The 19,057-nt window shown below is 39.1% G+C and overlaps 1 protein-coding gene across 3 annotated transcripts in view; it reads left to right on the top strand.

Annotated features, from left to right (window-relative positions):
• Positions 1 to 19,057, top strand: part of BRINP3 (BMP/retinoic acid inducible neural specific 3) — a 488,562-nt gene that overhangs the window by 262,329 nt on the left and 207,176 nt on the right. For all 3 annotated transcript variants that reach the window (XM_005216773.5, XM_005216774.5, NM_001102140.2), the window contains 1 exon segment: positions 413 to 603. In XM_005216773.5, the coding sequence (XP_005216830.1) occupies positions 413 to 603 (191 nt within the window).

Raw genomic sequence — 19,057 nt, forward strand, 5'->3', positions numbered from 1 at the left:
CAACAATATTTTTTAATATACTTGATCAAGATTCCATTTGCCATAACGATCTATAGTAACTATTGTTTATTTTACATATTTTCTTATCTTAATTTGCTTAATTTTGGGGCTACATTAGTGTTAGATAAGCTAAACCATACGAAAAAGTCAATAAAATCTAGAGAAAAAATTCTCCAAAAGCTTGCTATTCAGTGCTTACTAAATATGTATTCACAACCATGATCATCCCGGGTACTTTAATAGGTATGTGTGAAATATTTGTGAACAAAAATATAAATAAAACTCCCTTCCCATTTGTTATCTGTCACTCTTTTGTTTCATAATGGTTATAATCTAGGCTTCCTCAGTTGCAGGTAATTTAAACACTGATTTTAAGTGGAAAATGGAATAATGTCAAATATTATTCATGCAGGAGAGGAGTCACTCACAATTTTTGTGGACAAGCGGAAGCTGAGCAAACGATCTGAAGGAAGTGACCCCAGCGCCAATAGCTCCTCGGTTACTCTGGAGACTCTACACCAACTGGCTGCTTCCTATTTCATTGACAGGGACAGCACCCTTCGGAGACTTCACCACATTCAAATCGCATCCACTGCTATAAAGGTATGAATATGTTTATCTTACGATTATATCATACCATGAGGCTTCCCTGGTGGTTTAGTGGTAAAGAATCTGTCTGCAGTGCTGGAGACTGGGTTTCAATCCCTGGGTCGGGAATATCCTCTGGAGAAGGGAATGGCAGCCAGCTCCAGTATTCTTGCCTTGAGAATTCCATGGACAGGGGAGCCTGGCATTCTACAGACCATGGGGTTGCAAAAATTGGATATGACTTAGAGACTAAACCATCATATCATACCACTGTGTTTTCCGTCTCTAAGATCCGTTTCTATGTATGTTCATGGCTCACTGATTTAAACCATGGTGTCTTGAAGAATAATGTATTATTTCCTTTTGTTTTGAGTTTTGCAATACATTTAAGGTGAAATTATATATATATATATATATATTTTCATGTAATTTTGTTAACTGGATAATTGGATTAAGGTTTTTCAAGTCAGAGCATTAATTGAAATGCACATGAATTGAGTTATCCTTGGCTACTTAGACTCACACACAAAGCATACATGGATGAAACCTTGTTTTAATAATACTGATTTCTTTTGTAAAACTTCATAATTTGATTTGTGTGCATTTAAAAACATTATCCTGAGTAGTGGATGATTGGGCTCAAAATGAGTCAGTGGCACAAAAATCATTAAGAAGTCTGATTCGAGGAGTATTTCCCCCTTTGTTTTTTAAGACACAGTTAAGGAGTACAAGTAGTTGTTTTTAAGTCTCTAGAAGTCAATATACACCATAATCTGGAACTAGTGGACAAATCCATGTGTTTGCTAAAATCTTTAGCCTTTGACTCAACTAAAGTTGACTTTATGAGTGCTGAGAGAATGGGAAAACAGGATACCTTTAATTTTCAGAAGAAAGAGAAAGAGAAAGACAGAGAGAGAGAGAAGCAGTAGTTTCCAGAACAATAGATGTTTTGACATATTTCTCTGGAAGTTTGGATAAGCATGTTGTTGTGTTTGGGTTTGGCCAGGGGCCATTGTAAAATTAACAGACCATAGAGTTGGCACAATATCATGGGGTGATTCTGGACAAAGTAGTAAGAACAAAATAAAACATAAAGAGCATTTCTTAGTGTTTTAAATGTAACATGTCATAATTAATGTAAAAACCAGTCATTAAATATATCATTGTATTGCTTTGTGAGATTAAAATTAGTATTTATATTTTTTCAGTTACTTGAAAAATTAGTACATTGATATGTTGAGAATGCTAGACAAATTAGCCTAAGGTACATCTTTTGTCTAAGATTCTCCTAGAGAGAATAAAAGGTTACATGAAAATATCTTTAGCTTAAGAGTTGCACAAATAATAACTGCTGATTTCCAATACTGTTTGTAAATGAGGTTAAGAAAAAGACTTCTGTAGAGATAAATTGTACAATGATAGTCTACCTCTGACCATAGAATTTAGGTTATATTGAGTAATCAAGTATATAAATAATATTTATGCCATATAGATACCAATGTGGCCAGCATGAATGCAGATGTTGATTAATTTTAAAATATTGTAAGGTAGAGTAGTGTTGTAGGTATTTAGCTTAAGGTTACTGAGAGGAAATAGGCTTTTTCAGAAATCAATTTCAGTGATATAAACAGTGACTTAAAGTATATTTTCTAATAGAAGACATCATTGTTGTAAGTGTGTTTATTATATGGCTATTGATTTTTCACTCAGCACACCAAGTAGAATTATACAATAGAGTTTTTGTATCCATAGTAAGTATTCATTCACAGTTCATATCAAAACTTAATGGATATTTGTACATACTCTTTTGTCCCAGAATAGAAATCTGTATCATAAAAGGCACATGTTTTAATGGCTAGGCTATTGTATGCAGGCAGTGTTCTTAGACACTGATGCTACAGCTGATGTTGATAAGGCTTCATGGATGGTAGAAATGAGCCAGCCTCAAAGTAGAAGTGACTTTTATCAATGAGTAAGCTCACAGGAGCTCTAGGGAACACAGAGGAGTAGCCTGGAGTGTGGGAGAGTGAACAGTTTTGCCTTGAAAGGACTCCAGAAAATACTCTTTATCCAGTAGTCTTGGAAGGGAGTTCTAATGCACACAATGGAAATAGTTTCTAGAGTAATTATATTTATTTATTTTTGGCTGTTCTGCGTCTTGGTTGCCGTCTGGACTTTTTTCTAGTTGCATTGAGCAGGGGCTACTCCCTAGTTGTGGTTTGAGGGCTTCTGACTGTGGCTTCTCATTGCAGACCATGGGCTCTAGGGAACGAGTGCAGGCTTCGGTGGCTTCAGCTCCCAGGCTTTAGAGCACAGGCTTAGTAGTTGTGGTGCCTGGGCTTAGTTGCTCTGTAGTGTGTGGTATCTCACAGACCAGGGATCAAACCCATGTCTCCTGCACTGGCAGGCAGATTCTGTATCACAGTAACTAAGGAAGTCTCCATAATGGAAATATTTTAAAGTGTGTGTAGCAGGGCTGGAAACAGGGAAAAAAAGTGGAACTTTAGATCAGGGAGAGGAAACAGAGAACAATATAGGAATGATATAGAGATGGATGGATTGTAAAGAAAAGTTCACATATCTTATCTGTAACTAAGAAAAAAAGGGAATGAGGTATGTGTACTGGGAGCAACAAGGTTCAGAAAATAATCTGAAAGTACCCAAGGCCTGCAAGGGTGAGGTAGTAGGAGCTGGGAAAGAGGGGAGGGCCATCAGACTTTTCAGGATTAAATTCAAACATGGATGGAGTTCCCACCTGAGGCAGTAAAGTAGCTAGTGATTATCTGACCCATGGTCAGCTGCAGTCTGGGCTACTGTGAAAGCTCTGGGAAAGATTCTTGAGCAGCTCTACAGGGTCCTTGAATTTCATGCACACTTTTATTATGCTGTGTAATTTTCTGGAGAGAGTATCTTTTATTTTTCCTTAGTTATCAAATGTATAGATAAAAGATAAAAGATGTCCCTCCTCAAGTATAAGATTATAATTGCTTAGATGTAATTGGACAGGGTGAAAGGGACTGAATGGCTACGGTAGTGGGTGTGTTAGCAAAATCCAAGGGTATTCAACTTCTGAAATCCTTTTACCTGAATAAACAACTGACTGCAAAGTGCTTTTGTAGTATATTTAAAATCAAAAGCTGAAAAATTCTACCAACTCTCTAAAGGTTCAATGTGTTGCTTTCATATTTTAAAGATTCACACTAGGGATACCAAGATCTACAATTTCTTTGATTAGATAAAAAACCTTGGATTTTAAGTGTCATGTAATTGGCATGTAATTTCTTGAACAAATGTTGTATGAAGATGTGTCATGATTCATAGAATCTAGGAGACAGAGTATTGTTAAAAAATAAAGTCAAATAAGTTCATCATCAGATAACAGCAAAAATATTGTTAAATCTGCATTATCGTGCCTGCTTTTATCATGCTAAATCTTTAAAAAACACAGGAGTTGAATGAATAGCATTGACTATGAACCAGTTTCTAGAAAAGGAAATTGAACAAATGGTTGCTTTTATCTCTTATAATCATGAATGTAAATGTAGACTGAAGTTCATTAACACATCTATAAACAAAAAAGGAATGGCTCAAATGCCTATATAGCTTAATTAACTGCTATATTATTCCAATAATGGCATTTATGTCAAATATTATTTCTCAATATAATTATTAGTGCAAAAAATATCAAGTATAATGTCTAGGATTCTCCATTATTTTCAGAATATTCAATTAAATTGACTCAAGTTACCTAAAAAAATCACACTAACATATTCTTTAGGTTTATTTTGAAATAGTTGAATGAACTTTAATATGATTGTCAAAGATGAGAAAAATAAAAATATATATATTGTGGGAAATTTAATCAATTGCCTGATATGCTATATACATTTTCCAAAATTTCCTTTATACTCTGTTTTAAATTAAAATTTTGAATCTGTTAAAACTCTAAAAGTTATCATTATTTTTCTAAAAGAAAAGATACAATGATTACAATACAATACAAAAAGATACAATACAATAATATATTCCTAGCATTTTCCTAACATAGAAAATTTACTGGAAATATATTTAAAATTATGGTGTTTAGAATTTTTTTGAACAAATTTAGTGAAAGGCACAAACAATATGATAAAATCAACTTACAGGTCAATATTCCAGCTAAAAAATCCATCTTCAAATGATGTTTTGGTGCTGCATAGTTTACTAAGGGTGGTCAAGGTGATACTGAGAAGAAGTTCCATGACTTTAGAGCTTCATTTATATTTCTGAAATTATAAAGATACATTATTATAAACTTCAAGAACTATTCATAAAGTTAGGATATATATTAGAACATTAGAATATACAATGGAGCAAAGACATTCTCTTTGACAAGTGGTAATGGCCTTAGAAAGCATCACTACAAACAAAGCTAGTGGAGGTGATGGAATTCCAGTTGAGCTATTCCAAATCCTGAAAGATGATGCCGTGAAAGTGCTGCACTCAATATGCCAGCAAATTTGGAAAACTCAGCAGTGGCCACAGGACTGGAAAAGGTCAGTTTTCATTCCAATCCCAAAGAAAGGCAATGCCAAAGAATGCTCAAACTACCGCACAATTGCACTCATCTCACATGCTAGTGAAGTAATGCTCAAAATTCTCCAAGCCAGGCTTCAGCAATATGTGACCCGTGAACTTCCTGATGTTCAAGCTGGTTTTAGAAAAGGCAGAGGGACCAGAGATCAAATTGCCAACATCTGCTGGATCATCGAAAAAGCAAGAGAGTTCCAGAAAAGCATCTATTTCAGCTTTATTGACTATGCCAAAGCCTTTGACTGTGTGGATCACAATAAACTGTGGAAAATTCTGAAAGAGATGGGAATACCAGACCACCTGATCTGCCTCTTGAGAAATTTGTATGCAGATCAGGAAGCAACAGTTAGAACTGGACATGAAACAACAGACTGGTTCCAAATAGGAAAAGGAGTTCATCAAGGCTGTATATTGTCACCCTGTTTATTTAACTTATATGCAGAGTACATCATGAGAAACACTGGGCTGGAAGGAACACAAGCTGGAATCAAGATTGCCGGGAGAAATATCAATTACTTCAGATATGCAGATGACACCACCCTTATGGAAGAAAGTGAAGAGGCACTAAAAAGCCTCTTGATGAAAGTGAAAGAGGAGAGTGAAAAAGTTGGCTTTAAAGCTCAACATTCAGAAAACGAAGATCATGGCATCCGGTGCCATCACTTCATGGGAAATAGATGGGGAAACAGTGGAAACAGTGTCAGACTTTATTTTTCTGGGCTCCAAAATCACTACAGATGGTGACTGCAGCCATGAAATTAAAAGACGCTTACTCCTTGGAAGGAAAGTTATGACCAACCTAGAGAGCATATTCAAAAGCAGAGACATTACTTTGCCAACAAAGGTCCGTCTAGTCAAGGCTATGGTTTTTCCTGTGTTCATGTATGGATGTGAGAATTGGACTGTGAAGAAGGCTGAGCGCCGAAGAATTGATGCTTTTGAACTGTGGTGTTGGAGAAGACTCTTGAGAGTCCCTTGGACTGCAAGGAGATCCAACCAGTCCATTCTGAAGGAGATCAGCCCTTGGATTTCTTGGGAAGGAATGATGCTAATGCTGAAACTCCAGTACTTCGGCCACCTCATGGGAAGAGTTGACTCATTGGAAAAGACTCTGATGCTGGAAGGGATTGGGGGCAGGAGGAGAAGGGGACGACAGAGGATGAGATGTCTGGATGGCATTACTGACTCGACGGATGTGAGTCTGAGTGAACTCCAGGAGTTGGTGATGGACAGGGAGGCCTGGTGTGCTGTGATTCATGGGGTCGCAAAGAGTCGGACACGACTGAGCGACTGATCTTATCTGATCTGATCTCATGGGAAAGTTGGACCACAACACATGTATCAGTAAACTAAAGTAAACTCTGGGAGTTGGTGATGGACAGGGAGGCCTGGCGTGCTGCAGTCCGTGGGGTTGAAAAGAGTTGAACATGACTGAGCAACTGAACTGAACTGACTAAAATAAACTCAAAATGGCTTAAAGACTTAAATATAAGACAGGACATCATAAAACTCCTGGAAGAGAACATAGGCAACACATTCTCTGACATAAATCATATCAGTGTTTTCTTATCATATCATAAATCATATCAATGCCTTTCTCCTGAGGCAATAGGAAAAAAACAACAACAGCAACAAAAATTGGACCTAATCAATTTCATAAGCTTTTATACAGCAAAGAAAACCATAAACAAAAGGAAAATACAACCAATGCACTGGAGAAAATATCTGCAAATTATGTGGCCGGTGAGGGCTTAATTTCCAAAATACCCAAGCAGGTCATACAACTCAACAATGCAAAACAACCCAATCAAAATACGGGCAGCAGACCTAAACAGACTTATTTTCTCCAAAGAAGACATATAGATGATCAACAAGCATGTAATAAGATACTCAGCATTGCTAATTATCAAGAAATGTAAATAAAACCTACTATGAATATTACCTCACCTGAATCAGAATGGCCATCACCAAATAGTAAAGGCTGGAGTTCAGTTCAGTCACTCAGTCGTGCCCGACTCTGTGATTCCACTATAAGTGTTCTTTATAATTCAGATGCTAATCATGCTAAGTTGTCGTTCGTTGTTCAGTTGCTCAGTCATGTCCAGCTCTTCGCAACCCCGTGGACTGCAGCATGTGAGGCTTCACTGTCCATCATCAGCTCCCAAAGCTTGCTTAAGCTCATGTCCATCGAGTTGGTGATGCCATCCAACCATCTCATCCTCTGTCGTCCCCTTCTCCTGCCTTCAATCTTTCCCAGCATCAGGGTCTTTTCTATTAGGCCAGCTCTTTCTATCAGGTAGCCAAAGTATTGGACTTTCAGCTTCAGTATCAGTCCTTCCAATGAATATTCATGGTTATCTCCTTTAAGATTGACTGGTTGAATCTCCTTGCAGTCCAAGGGACTCTCAAGAGTCTTCTCCAACACCACAGTTCAAAAGCATCAGTTCTTTGGTGCTCAGCCCTCTTTATTGTCCAACTCTCACATCCATACATGACCACAGGAAAAACCATACCTTTGACTAGATGAACCTTCGTCAGCAAAGTAATGTCTCCTCTTTTTAATATGCTGTCTAGGTTGGAGAGGGTGTGGAGAAAAGGGAACCCTCTTACAATGTTAGTAAAAATATAAATTGGTATCACCCCTATGGTAACAATATAGAAGTTCCTTGAAATGCTAAAAATTGAGTTACCATATGATCCAGCAATCCTATTTCTGGGCATATATCTGGAGAAACTCTAATTTGAAAAGATACAAGTTCCCCAATAGTTCAGTTCAGGCTATTTACAATAGCCAAGACATATTCAGTTCAGCTAAGTTCAGTCACTCAGTCCTGTCCCACTCTTTGTGACCCCACGGACTGCAGCATGCCAGGCTTCCCTGTCCTTCACTGTCTCCCGGAGTTTGCTCAAAAACTCAGATCCATTGAATTGGTGATGCCATCCAACCATCTCATCCTCTGCCATCCCCTTATCCTCCTGCCTTCAATTTTTCCCAGCATCAGGGTCTTTCCTAAGGAGTTAGTTCTTCACATCAGGTGGCCAAAGTATTGGAGCTTCAGCTTTAGCATCAGTCCTTCAAATGAGTATTCAGGGTTAATTTCTTTTAGAATTGACTGGTTTGATCTCCTTGCTATCCACGGGACTCTCAAGAGTCTTCTACAGCACCACAGTTCAAAGGCATCAATTCTTTGGGACTCAGCCTTTTTCATTGTCCAGGTTTCACATCCATACTTGACTACTGGAAAAACCATAGCTTTGACTATATGGACCTTTGTTGGCAAAGTCATGTCTTTGCATTGTAATATGCTATCTAGATTGACCATAGCTTTCTTCCAAGGAGCAAGCGTCTTTTGGTTTCATGGCTGCAGTCACCATCTGCAGTAATTTTGGAGTCCAGGAAAATAAAGTCTCTCACTGTTTCCACTGTTTCCCCATCTATTTGCCATGAAGTTATGGGACTGGATGCTGTGATCTTAGTTTTTTGAATGTTGAATTTTAAGCCAACTTTTTAACTCTCCTTTTTCACTTTCATCAAGAGGCTCTTTAGTTCCTCTTCATACTCCTATGTTGTACTGTTGTGCTGTGATTAAATTCTTGGAATCAAAAATTTCCATAATAATAAAGAATCATATTTTTTCATATTCACAATTTTCATATGCTTGATAACAACTTTGTAATTTGCATTATGGATATTTATTTCCCCTGTGCCATGTCTTCATGGCTTTTGATAAATAATTTTTGGAGGGCAAAAGCAGAAACTATTTTTACTTGTTTTTGTCTATAATCAAAATAATGTCTTATATATGTTTTGTTGTTCAGTTGCTAAGTCATGTCCAACTCTTTGTGACTCCATGGACTGTAGCACACCACACTTCCCAATCCTTCACTATCTCCTGCAGATTGCTTAATCTCTTTTTCATTGAGTTGATAATGCTGTCTGTCTCAACTTCTGCCACCCCCTTCTCCTTTTGCCTTCAATCTTTTTCAGCATTGGGGTCTTTTTCAATGAGTCAGCTCTTTGCATCAGGTGGCCAAAGCATTGAAGCTTCGGATTCAGCATCAGTCCTCCTTATAAATAGTGGCATGTTGTCTGACTCTTTGTGACCCCATTGACTGCAGAACGCCAGGCCACCTTGTCCTTTACAGACACCCGTATCCTGGAGTTCACCCAAGTTCATGTCCATTGAATTGGTGATGCTATCTAACAATCTCATCCTCTGCCACCCTCTTCTCCATTTGCCTTCAATCCTTCCCAGCATTAGAGTCTTTTCCAGTGGGTTGTCTGTTTGCATATTGGAGCTTCAGTTTCAGCATCAGTCCTTCCAATGAGTATTCAGGATTGATTTGCATTTGGTCCTATCATAGCAAATAGATGGGGAAACAGTGGAAACAGTGAGAAACTTTATTTTCTTGGGCTCCAAAAACACTGTGGATGGTGACTGCAGCCATGAAATTAAAAGACATTTACTCGTTAGAAGAAAAGCTATGACAAACCTAGACAGAGTATTAAAAAGCAGAGACATTACTTTGCCTACAAAGGTCCATATAGTCAAAGCTATGGTTTTTCCAGTAGTCAAGTATGGATGTGAAACCTGGACAGATAAAAAGGCTGAGTCCCCAAAAATTGATGCTTTTGAACTGTGGTGCTGTAGAAGACTCTTGAGAGTATCCTTGGGCAGCAAGGAGATCACACCATTCAATCCTAAAAGAAATTAACCCTGAATATTCATTGAAGGACTGATGCTAAAGTTGAAGCTCCAATACTTTGGCCACCTGATGTGAGGAACTAACTCCTTAGAAAAGACCCTGATGTTGGGAAAGATTGAAGGCAAGAGAAGACGGGGATGATAGAAAATGGGATGGTTGGATTGCATCACCAAATCAGTGGACATGGGTTTGAGCAAACTCTGGCAGATAGTGAAGGACAGGGAAGCCTGGTATGCTGCAGTCCATGAGGTCGCAAGAGTTGGACACGACTGAGTGACTGAACAACTCACATCTGTACATGACTACTAGAAAGACTGTAGCTTTGACGATAAGGACTTTTGTTAGCAAAGTTATGTCTTTCCTTTTTAATATGCTATCTAGGTTTGTCTGGGCTTCCCTGATAGCTCAGCTGGTAAAGAATCCTCCTGCAATGCAAGAGACCTCGGTTCCATTCCTGGATTGGGAAAATCCCCTGGAGGAGGGCATGGCAACCCACTGCAGTATTCTTGCCTGGAGAATCCCCATGGACAGAGGAGCATGGTGGGCTACAGTCCATGGGGTCACAAAGAGTTGGACACAACTGAGCAACAAAGCACAGCACAGCACAGCACAGCACTAGGTTTGTCATAACCTTCCTTCTAAAAAGCAAGAATCTTCTACTTTCACGGCTGCAGTCATCATGCATAGTGATTTTGTGTTCCCATAAGCCAGAGGGAAATGCTAATAATTCATGGAGTACTGCATGAAATGCTTAGAAATGCCATGCCTCACTGGTGGGGCATACCAAAGGGTACTGCTGCTGCTGCTAAGTTGCTTCAGTCATGTCTGACTCTGTGTGACCCCGTAGATGGCAGCCCACAAGGCTCCCCCATACCTGGGATTCTCCAGGCAAGAACAATGAAGTGGGTCGCCATTTCCTTCTCCAACGCATAAAAGTGAAAAGGGAAAATGAAGTCGCTCAGTCGTGTCTGACTCTTCGTGACCCCATGGACTGCAGCCTACCAGGCTCCTCCGTCCATGAGATTTTCCAGGCAAGAGTACTGGAGTGGGGTGCCATTGCCTTCTCCAGGGTATCTTCTTGACCCAGAGATCGAACCTGGGTCTTCCATACTATAGCCAAATGCTTTACCATCTGAGCCACCAGGAAAGAAACAAGTCATAGGTCCTATCTAAATTTAGTGGAAGAGGATTACAGAAGATTGTGCATACCATAAGGAAAGGGTTAGGAGTGGACATTAGAATCTATTGCTACAGACTAAATGAAAAATATTTGAAGGGTTAATGACCAATTTCCAAATTAATTGGGATATTTAAAACCCACAGATCCTAGCAACTCAAAAGATGCCAAACATAAGAAAGATCAAGAAAATTGCACCTAGCTAGGCATTTCATTTGGGCTCCAAAATCACTGTAGGTGGTGACTGCAGCTGTGAAACTAAAAGATGCTTACTCCTTGGAAGGAAAGTTGTGACCAACCTAGACAGCATATTAAAAAGCAGAGACATAACTCTGCCAACAAAGGTCCATCTAGTCAATACTTCACTTCCTTCAGTCTATTTGGAGGCATTATACTCCTGGAAGAAATAAAATACATCTACTTTCAAGGCTGGAAAAAAAAAAAAAAGGCTACAGTTTTGCCAGTAGTCATGTATGGATGTGTGAGTTGGACTATAAAGAAAGCTGAGCACTGAAGAATTGATGCTTTTAAACTGTGGTGTTGGAGAAGACTCTTGAGAGTCCCTTGGACTTCAAGAAGATCCAACCAGTCCATCCTAAAAGAGATCAGTCCTGAGTGTTCATTAGAAGGACTGATGTTGAAGCTGAAATTCCAGTACTTTGGCCACCTGATGTGAAGAGCTGACCCATTTGAAAAGATCCTGACACTGGGAAAGATTGAAGGCAGGAGGATAGGTGGATGACAGAGGATGAGATGGTTGGATGGCATCATCAACTCAGTGGACATGAGTTTGGATAAACACTGGGAGTTGGTGGTGATGGACAGGGAGGCCTGGCGTGCTGCGGTCCATGGGGTTGCAAAAAGTCGAACACAACTGAGCGACTGAACGGAACTGAACTGAGGCATTTCATAATCAGCTTCCCTGGTGGCTCAGATGGTAAGGAATCTGCCTGCAATGCGGGAGACCTGAGTTTGATCCCTGGCTTGGGAAGATCCCCTGGAGAAAGGAACGCTACCCATTCTAGTATTCTGGCCTGGATAATTCCATGGACAGAAGAGCCTGACAGGCTGCAGTTCATGAGGTCACAAAGAGTTGGACATAACTGAGTGACTTTGATGAAGGTGAAAGTGGAGAGTGAAAAAGTTGGCTTAAAGCTCAACATTCAGAAAATGAAGATCATGGCATCCGGTCCCATTACTTCATGGGAAATAGATGGGGAAACAGTGGAAACAGTGTCAGACTTTATTTTTCTGGGCTCCAAAATCACTACAGATGGTGACTGCAGCCATGAAATTAAAAGATGCTTACTCCTTGGAAGGAAAGTTATGACCAACCTAGAGAGCATATTCAAAAGCAGAGACATTACTTTGCCAACAAAGGTTCGTCTAGTCAAGGCTATGGTTTTTCCTGTGTTCATGTATGGATGTGAGAGTTGGACTGTGAAGAAGGCTGAGCGCCGAAGAATTGATGCTTTTGAACTGTGGTGTTGGAGAAGACTCTTGAGAGTCCCTTGGACTGCAAGGAGATCCAACCAGTCCATTCTGAAGGAGATCAGCCCTGGAATTTCTTGGGAAGGAATGATGCTAAAGCTTAAACTCCAGTACTTTGGCCACCTCATGTGAAGAGTTGACTCATTGGAAAAGACTGATACTGGGAGGGATTGGGGGCAGGAGGAGAAGGGGACGACAGAGGATGAGATGGCTGGATGGCATCACTGACTCAATGGACATGAGTCTGAGTGAACTCCGGGAGTTGGTGATGGACAGGGAGGCCTGGCGTGTTGCGATTCACGAGGTCGCAAAGAGTCGGACACGACTGAGTGACTGATCTGATCTGATCTGATCTGAGTGAATTTCACTTTCACTTTTCATTTCATAATCAAATCGCTCAAATTTGTGACCCCATGGACTGTAGTCCACCAGGCTCCTCTGTCAGGCAAGAATACTGAAGTGGATTGCCATTTCCTACTTCAGGGGATCTTCCTGATTCAGGGATGGAACCTGGATCTCCTGCATTGCTGGCAGATTCTTTACCATCTGAGCTGTAGGGAAGTCCATAAATTGCTCAAAACCACTATTAAAAAGAATATCTTACTTTCCGTTAGTTATTGGAGGACTCCCAACCAGAATAAATGGACATTTTGCTGAGATATAAGGTTGACCAAGAGTGTAAATGCTTAGATTTAAATTCATGTGGTACAGGGAGTCAGGGGAAAGAAAGAACACATTAGGTGCAGAAGAATACAGCTGAGGGTGATAGCAGATTCCTTGAAACAATGAAAGTAAGAAAATAGTGGAGATGAGAACTTTAAAATACTAAAAAATTCTGTCAATATAAAGCTTATTTTCTAATAAAAATGTGTCAGTAATGGAAAATTATATTTGCAAATGTATAAAATCTGCAAGATTCTCAGTGGCAAACCTGAATGAGTGAAATGAGTAAGAAAATTTTCAGGCAAGAAGGTAGCTAATGTCAGTCATTAAATACATACATGTGTACTTACATAAATGAATGAAGAAAAGTGAAAAGAGAAAATGGTGCCAACACTGGTAATTATCTTTTATTATTGTTGTTGTTTTGTCTCTTTAAAAGAGAAGCATTTCTTTAAACAATACCACAATCAATGTATTATGAGGTTTATAGCATATATATAAATAAGTAATAGGCCCACAATAGCATAAAGATTAGATGAAGTGTACTGGATGTAGTTGCCCCTTGAACAACATGGGTTTGAACTACAAGTTTCTACTTACAAGGAGATCTTTTTTCAATAGTAAATATTGCAGTACTACATGACCCATGGTTAGTCGAATCCATGGGTACAGAATTAACGGTATAGAGGAACCATAGAGACAGACGGCCAATTATGAGTTATAGTCATTTTCTACCGTATGGAGGTTGGTACCCCTAACCTCCTCTTGTTCAAGGGTCAAGTGTATAAAATTTAAAGTTCTTATATTGTCAGTGAAATTCTATAATATAATTTAAAGGTATTTTGATAAGTGTGTATACTATGAACCTTAAAACAAGCACTAAAATAACAAAACATTATAGTTAACAGGACAGAAAGGTAATAAAATAGAATTATTTTAAAACTAACTCAAAGGAAGTTAAAAATAAGAAAAAGGGAAGAAAGAACAGAATGGGAAATAGAGAATAAATATTAAGTAAATAGACAAACCTAATAATATCAACATTCTATTAAAATGCACATCAGTGTCACATTGACTTTTTTAAGCAAGTAAAATTTGACTATACATTGTCTACAGGAGAATCATTTGAAATTTGAAAGTAAGTTAAAAGTAAAAGGATGAGAGTAGATATGTGATTTTAACACTGGAGTGACTATCTTAATATGAGAGAAGTATATTCCAGAGAAGAATCTTACCAGTTGTTCAGTCGCTCAGTCGTGTCCAACTCTTTGTGACCATAGACTATAGTACACCAGGCTTCCCTGTTCTTCAGCATCTCCCAGAGTTTGCTCAATCTCATGTCCATTGAATCAATGATGCCATCCAACCATCTTGTCCTCTGTTTTCCCCTTCTCCTGCCTTCACTCTTTCCCAGCATCAGGGTCTTTTCCAAAAAGTCAGCTCTTCGCATCAGGTGGCCAAAGTATTGGAGCTTCAGCTTCAGCATCAGTCCTTCCAATGAATACTTAGGGTTAATTTCTTTTAGGATTGACTGATTTGATCTCGTTGCAGTCTAAGGGACTCTCAAGAGTCTTCTCCAATACCACAGTTTGAAAGCATCAGTTCTTCAGGGCTCAGGCTTCTTTATGGTCCAACTCTCACATCTGTACATGACTACTGGAAAAATCATAGGGAAAGGCTACCCACTCCAGTATTTTGGCCTGGAGAATTCCACAGACTATACTCTTGGGCTTCCCTGGTGGCTCAGATGGTAAAGTGTCTGCCTGCAATGTGGGAGACCCAGGTTTGATCCCTGGGTCAGGAAGATCCCCTGGCAAAGGAAATGGCAACCCAACCCAATGGAAAATCCCATGGACAGAGAAGCCTGGTAGACTACAGTCCATGGTGTTGCAGAGTCTGACATGACTGAGCGACTTTCACTTTCAAGTTCAAGGCATACAATGGGAAAAAGAGCTAGGAAAGATGCCCATTGAAGCCTTTCAGGCTTTCACCAAGTACCAGGCACTGATCTTCCAAGTGTAGATGGAGAAGCCTGCAAAGAGGAAGGTGAACTCCCAGTGTACAGAAAGTTAGGACAAGACTGTAAAGCAAAGAATTCTGCAGGATCTCAAGAGATCAACAGCCAAGCCTTCAAGCTGGAAGAGATTCCTCTTGATTCAGAAGTTGGCAGCTGGGTTGTGAAGAGTATGTTCATTTCCTGAGTCTCACTCTTGGCCAGATCCTAAGTCCTTCTGAAAAGAAAGTGCTGATGCTGTCTTCCAACTGTTTTAAGCCAAAAGTCACTAAATCAAGTCAAATTTTGAAGAAAGCTCTGGTCAACCTCAATTCCAGATTAGACTATTCAGTCACACTTAATAGAAATGTAATACGGGAAGAAGTATGCTTATTTTCAGAGGAAGTATTATTTACATAGAGTCTTCATTTTGCTGTTTGTTTTTCTTTTTTTTATACATGATGTTTGACAATAGCAATAATATATGAAAAAACAAGAGAATGTGGATTCAAAGGGCGTGACAGACAGTAGTCAAGGAAAGCAGACTAAGAAATGAATAATTATTCTATTGTCAAACATTTCCCATTGTATGCCTTGAACTTGGTGAAAGCCAAAAATGCATCAGAGGGTTTCTCCCAAAGCCTTGTACTTGAGGAAAGCACAATTGCTTCTCTCAGCTATGCTGTTTTGCAGCTAACTTCTCATGTGCTAAATTCATGTGGTCAGTGAGGGCTAATGGCAGTAATTGCCTGGGAGGGTGTATACTCATTTTGGAACTTCCTGGTATTTTAATTCATCATACTGGCACTGACAAAGATACTAAACATTCAATTCTAGTTTCCCTTTATTTTATCAATGGCAGATTTATCCTCTTCCCTCTCTGCCAGAGATTAGAGCAGCCTAGTGTTATTTTCTCTCAGAAAAGCTAATTATTTTCTGGATTTAAATATATTTACAGCATCCACTGTACTCTTATAGTTAAAAAGAAAAACTTTGACTTTGTCTGGCTTTCATTGTTAGGATGAGAATGATGGTTTCTTATGATTTTACGCATCCTAACTAGAGTTGGAAGTCCTTACTTTTAGCCTCTGCTATTTCGTTTCTATATCTCTGTATCCCTTGATAACTATATAAATTTGCTCAAAACACTATATTGGATCACATAATTTTTTCTCATATGAGGTCACAGAAACTTCCTGGAAATTATTAAGACACTCTAGGTTTGTATTTTATACTCCATAACATTTCTAGCCTTATTCCTTTTGAAGTGCATGAGCTCTAACATCATACTCCTTCCCCTCTTCCACCCTTAAAGACTTTAGAACCAATAAGATGTACTCATAGAAATCATCAAGACTGAATTTAAAGTATAAGCTCTATTTCTAGGCATTTTGGAAAACTACAGACACAACAGGCTTCTGAACAGTTCACTCCCAATTAAATACCTAGCACTCTCCCTCGGGGCAGAGCCACTCCTATAATCTTAACCTATGAAAACAGGAATATAACTCCTCTGATGGATCTGTCCAAGTGGTATTTCAAAAGGAGCAGAGTAGAGAATGCATAATCCCATCCTTCAATATCACTAATCAGGTATTCTTTTATCTTTGATGGAAGCTATTGAATGTGGGAGGGAGATGGGTTAAGAGAGGGCATGAGAGGTATCCTAGTAAAATTCCTGCCAGTGAAACATTAGACAAAATAAAATGCACTTTCTCTTCTACTACTATCCAGGGCATCTTTCTTAGTTTGAATATAACCGGTTTCTCAGGATGTTTAAAGTTAACTGTATTTATTGGGACCACTGTTCTTGGTTCGTGCCTAAGTCACATCTGACTCTTTTGAGACCCTATCAGGAAGTCTGTTTTATTGCCTGAGATATTACCTCCTCCATGAAAAACAATTAGATGACACTCTTTAAAACATAATATGTGTTGATCACAATCACCCTGCCTTTATCCAGGAAACCGAGGCTGTTTTGATTTTTGTTTTGTTTCAATGTAGTTGCTGATATTAGATCACTAAATTTATGCAAATCTTTGTTATTTAACTTTATTTAGAGATAGGAGGCACAGCAATAGCATTGTGTCAGGGATCATATCTATCTTTCAGAACTCTAAGTTGGATTGTTACAATGATCTGGAACAAAGGCTCTCAAGAGCAATACTTTAAATCAATAAATCTTGAACTCCATTTCTTCCCACATATAAATTAAACTTGCAGTTCCCAGAGGACTATAAAAGAGCAAATGTCAAGTGATATCGCCGTAAAAGGGTCCTTCTGTTTCACTAAACCCATGATGACTGCCTACCAGGATTGCTTGAATTAATTACTCTGGCAGGTGTCAGCAGAAAAACTAAAGATAGGTCTGAAAAACCACCTGGACAATGCAAATATTTGAGCTCCCTGCGCGCGTGTGTGTGTGTGTGTGCGTGTGTGTGTGTATGTTTTTATACATATATGTAATATTATATTATGTAAAATCAGACTCTTTCAAAATGCTTAACTCTATTATGACCACATCTCAGAATTTGATACCATTCAAATTTCCAGTAGTATAAAAATAAGAGGATTTAAGTCATAGATTAGGGAAAGAAATCAATTTTCAGAAAATTGCTAGATAATTTTAGAAATAATCTCCTACAAGATGCTGTTTTCTAAACCCACTGATGCTTACACAGTTTCCTATGAAACAGTTTTGGTAAAAGCCAGTTAAAAAGCATATATGCCTGGTTTGTGGGTCTGCCACAGAGGAAAGAACTTTGATACATTCATCACCTTCATAGTTGCGGTTCTTAGATCCCACGCAGAGAGGTGTTCTTCTCCGGGGGAGTCTATAGAAAGCCAAAAGAATCACTGCTATCTTGTCTAGGAAAACTGTTATCTTCACAGAGTCAAATATTTCTACAGTAATTAAAACATTTGCAGTCATCAAGACATTCAACCAAAGGCTAGGAATAAAAACCTATATTTCTATCTACATAGTAGGGAAAAATATAGAATCTTTTCTAACAACATCAGTATAACAATCTTTAGGAAAGAAGGAAAGATAAAGAAAGAAAAGAAAAAGAAAAACATTTATTGATGCCTTTACACAATGTTGTTGTTGTTAAGTCATGTCTAGCTCTTTTGTGACCCCTGGGACTGTAGCCCACCCGGCTCCTCTGTCCATGGGATTTCCCAGGCAAGAATAGTGGAGCAGGTTGCCATATCCTTCTCCAGGGGATTTTCTTGACCCAGGGATCAAACTCACATCTCCTGAATTGGCAAGTTGTTTCTTTACTCTTGAGACAACAGGAAAACCTTATACAATGTATCCATTGTGAATACAGTTCAGTTCAGTTCAGCGGCTCAGTCGTGTCAGACTCTTTGTGACCCCATGAATCGCAGCACCCCAGGCCTCCCTGTCCATCACCAACTCCCGGAGTTCATTCAGACTCACGTCCATCGAGTCAGTGATGCCATCCAGCCATCTCATCCTCTGTCGTCCCCTTCTCCTCATGCCCCCAATTCCTCCCAGCATCAGAGTCTTTTCCAATGAGTCAACTCTTTGCATGAGGTGGCCAAAGTACTGGAGTTTCAGCTTCAGCATCATTCCCTCCAAAGAAATTCCAGGGCTGATCTCCTTTAGGATGGACTGATTGGACCTCCTTGCAGTCCAAGGGACTCTCAAGACTCTTCTCCAACACCACAGTTCAAAAGCATCAATTCTTCAGCGCTCAGCCTTCTTCACAGTCCAACTCTCACATCCGTACATGACCACAGAAAAACCATAGCCTTGACTAGATGGACCTTTGTTGGCAAAGTAATGTCTCTGCTTTTCAATATGCTATCTAGGTTGGTCATAACTTTCCTTCCAAGGAGTA

This window comes from Bos taurus, chromosome 16, assembly GCF_002263795.3.
Source record: "Bos taurus isolate L1 Dominette 01449 registration number 42190680 breed Hereford chromosome 16, ARS-UCD2.0, whole genome shotgun sequence".
Lineage (NCBI taxonomy): Eukaryota > Metazoa > Chordata > Mammalia > Artiodactyla > Bovidae > Bos > Bos taurus.